Here is a 3,331-nt window from a genome sequence, read left to right as displayed (position 1 = left end):
AGAACAGACCAAAACTAATTGCACATAAAAAATGTGAGAGGCTAAATTCAAATCTATTTAGAACGTAATACAATAAAATATTTATGTTACTTTGCCTTTTACATTTAATGATTATGTTATGTTACCTTGGAATAATATCGATCCAATTGATGAGAAATTGTTGCACAAATACTGTTTATAACTCATTGAATTTTAATGTATAAAGGCACTTTTTCCAACATTTCATATGTTTAACATTAACACTGCATATACCTAGCTATTTTTTTTAGTCCAAATTCATTATTTAAACATAAAAAATTCATATCATATAGCATTGTATACAACTCTCTTCGCTTCTATTTATTTTTTTAACTTGTGTATGTGTTAGCAACACATTCCAAAATTAAATTATATAATATTTTGTTTGCTATATATAAAATATTGTGTTTAGAACTTTTCTTTAGAAATGGAATTTTCTAAATTAAAAAAATTGGTTTTATGTATAAAAATAATAATTTTTTCGTTTAATTATAACTTCAGTTCTTTTACTATAGATTTTGCATACTTGATTTTAGTTTTTCTTAGTTAAAAGTAACTAAATATGATAGTTCTATTGATTTTCTTCTACATAGAATCCTATTTTTTTTTCACTAAAATATTTACAAGTTGAATCAATTAAATTATTTTCTGTTCAAAATTCATCCAATAAAACAACAAATGTCATCTAAAATTAAAAAAAAAAAACCTCACAATTTTCTCTATTAAAGCCCTAATCTGACTTCTTACAATATTAATTCTTCAAATTTTATCTTTCTTTTTTTTTTACTTTTAAACTTATACAAATACTTTTTATCTAAAAATGATCATAAACATCCAAATCTATAAATAGAAAATAATAATTATATTTTAAAATTTCAAGTAAAAAAATTAAACAAGACTAAATTCACTTTTAACAATAAAAAAACTGCATTAACTTAAAAACAGTTTGAGAAATTAAATTCACTCACTCCATGCACATTTTGACCATTTAATTAATGTTGAGCTGACATAATTTCATGCGTGCCTATGTTTCTATCATGCCACATAAATGATTTCATGGAAACTGTAAAAAGGTTCACATCAAGGAAGAGAGGAAACGAATATTAAACTGAACTCACCATCATGCCACAATTGCCATTCAACACCAACGTTGTGAGGTGAAAACCTTATGGTAGTTGATACTCACGAAGTTGACACACCAATTGCTTCCAAAATTCACTATAAATAGGGAAATTTCCAAACCATAGTCACAGTCATATACAGTAGTAGCAAAGAAATAGCTTTAATAAGTAGTTTCAATTGAAGTGATGGCTTTCTTCTCTCTAAGATATCAACTTGCAATGTTGCTACTATTGGTTGTGGCAATAGAGACCCAGAAAGAGATGGCTATGGCACAGATGAGTACATGCTCAAACCAGCTGAGCAACCTCAATGTTTGTGCACCCTTTGTGGTGCCTGGTCAACTCAACACAAACCCAAGTGCTAGTTGTTGTAATGCTCTTCAACGTGTGGACCGTGACTGCCTCTGCAACACCCTTAGAATCGCTTCCCAATTGCCTTCTCAGTGCCAAATACCCTCCTTTGGTTGTGGTATGCTTTTCACTTAGCTCTTTACATAGGGTGCATTAATGAATACATATATAATTTTTTTTTAACTTAGTCTAATGTGTATCAAATTTTAGTCAGAATACTTTTATACAATATTGAGGATAAGTGTTTATTTAAACTAGTTATTAAAATGCATTCATATTCTTCTTAATTAGTGTTTTCATCTTAGTTTTATTTTCTTATTAAAGATTATTAATTTACTCTTGAATCTTAATTTACAGGTAAAAATTAGTGCATTTAAGTGGATACTATGGACGAATAATGTTGAAGTCTCAGTCTTCACTCTGGTTTCTCTTTTATTTTAGATTTTTAATTTAGTGTTGTCACTTGGTTTCAGTGTCTTGTGAGAAACCAGTTATGCATGGCAAAAGGAAGTCAAAGCAATGAAATAAAGATGTTGAAAGTTCCTTAGTTTAAAAACATATATCGACTATTAATTCTCTAATTAAGTTTCACATTATATTCGTTCTTGGTGACTAATAATTAGTGCTGGAAAACTAACTTATAGATATCAAGAAAAAAAGAAAACTAACTTTTGGTAAAACATTATCCAATTCCCTTTTTCAGCTGAAAGAATTGAACTTCATCATATGTGTACTTATTATTATTATTATTTGAGTAATGCTATGAATTAATACAAAGAGAATTTAACATCGGAAATCTATTAGAAATATTTTGTAATTAAAAAAGAATTTGACAAATTTATAGTCGGCTATTTTATTTCAAAAAATAAAATGCATTTTAATTTAGCCCCTCGTTAATCACCCATGAATATATTCATTATTATTTTTTTCTTACAAAGTATAAATGGATTGAATTTTCTAAGAGCTGATTAGGACTAAAACATCAAGGTTAGAGATCGCCCACCAACAAAGTTTTGTATTTGTATTGAGATTTAGATAACGTTCATATTAGTCCCTATGTACTAAACTAATCTTTGTTAGCATTTTTCGTCACTTTTGGGTCGTCTTGCATCGATTTTTTTATTTTTTTTCTGGATGGATGTATTTTAATTTTTTTTGTCATCGTTAATTGGGTTATGTTATGTCTGGCTACAATAAGAACTGCAAGGAGTATTGGGCCCAAAATGGAGAATAATTTGGGACTTTTTATTTTGTTTTTTATCTTACAAAATTACCTTTTATGATAATAATATTTTTTAGATTTAATCCAATGATATTTTTTTCATGCACTATTCAACACAATTTCATTGCCTGGAAAATGTTTTAATCTATTGAATTACCTCTTAAAGTTATAGTGATTGTAGTTGACTGTCAATCATTCATCTATTTTTTCTATTAATCTTTTTTTTGTCTTTATAAGTGTGTATTTAGTTATGTTTTTTTTATTATTTTAAAAGTTAAGTTTTAGACTTGAAAATATTTTTCTGACAAAAGTAAAATTTTCAAAAAAATTATTTCGAATTAAAATTTACAAGCTAAGTTTCAAAAAACCACTAGAATTAATGTTTCAAATATTAATTTTTACACTTCTAAAATTTAATTTCTAGATGTTATATATTTCCAAAAATATAAGTTTAATATTATAACTTACAAGCTTTCAAAATGTATTTCTTACGCTTTTGAATTTTTTTGGAAGTAAACTAAACTTCCTGAAACATGATTTCAAAATTATAATTTATAAACCTTTGAAATTAAATTTTTAGAAACTGACTTTTATACTTCTGAAATTTAGTTTGTTGAAA

General features: G+C 26.5%; 1 protein-coding gene across 1 annotated transcript; it reads left to right on the top strand.

Annotated features, from left to right (window-relative positions):
- The first annotated feature begins 1,325 nt into the window (after positions 1–1,325).
- LOC113866670 (protein MEN-8-like) lies at positions 1,326–1,625 on the top strand. Its single transcript, XM_027501479.1, has one exon. It carries the CDS (start codon positions 1,326–1,328, stop codon positions 1,623–1,625), a length of 300 nt encoding a protein of 99 aa, XP_027357280.1.
- The last annotated feature ends 1,706 nt before the right edge of the window (positions 1,626–3,331 follow it).

The sequence above is a fragment of the Abrus precatorius genome, unplaced genomic scaffold (genome assembly GCF_003935025.1).
Source record: "Abrus precatorius isolate BTA unplaced genomic scaffold, Abrus_2018 Scaffold5, whole genome shotgun sequence".
Taxonomy (NCBI): Eukaryota; Viridiplantae; Streptophyta; class Magnoliopsida; order Fabales; family Fabaceae; genus Abrus; species Abrus precatorius.
This window is presented reverse-complemented; position numbering and strand designations above follow the sequence as displayed.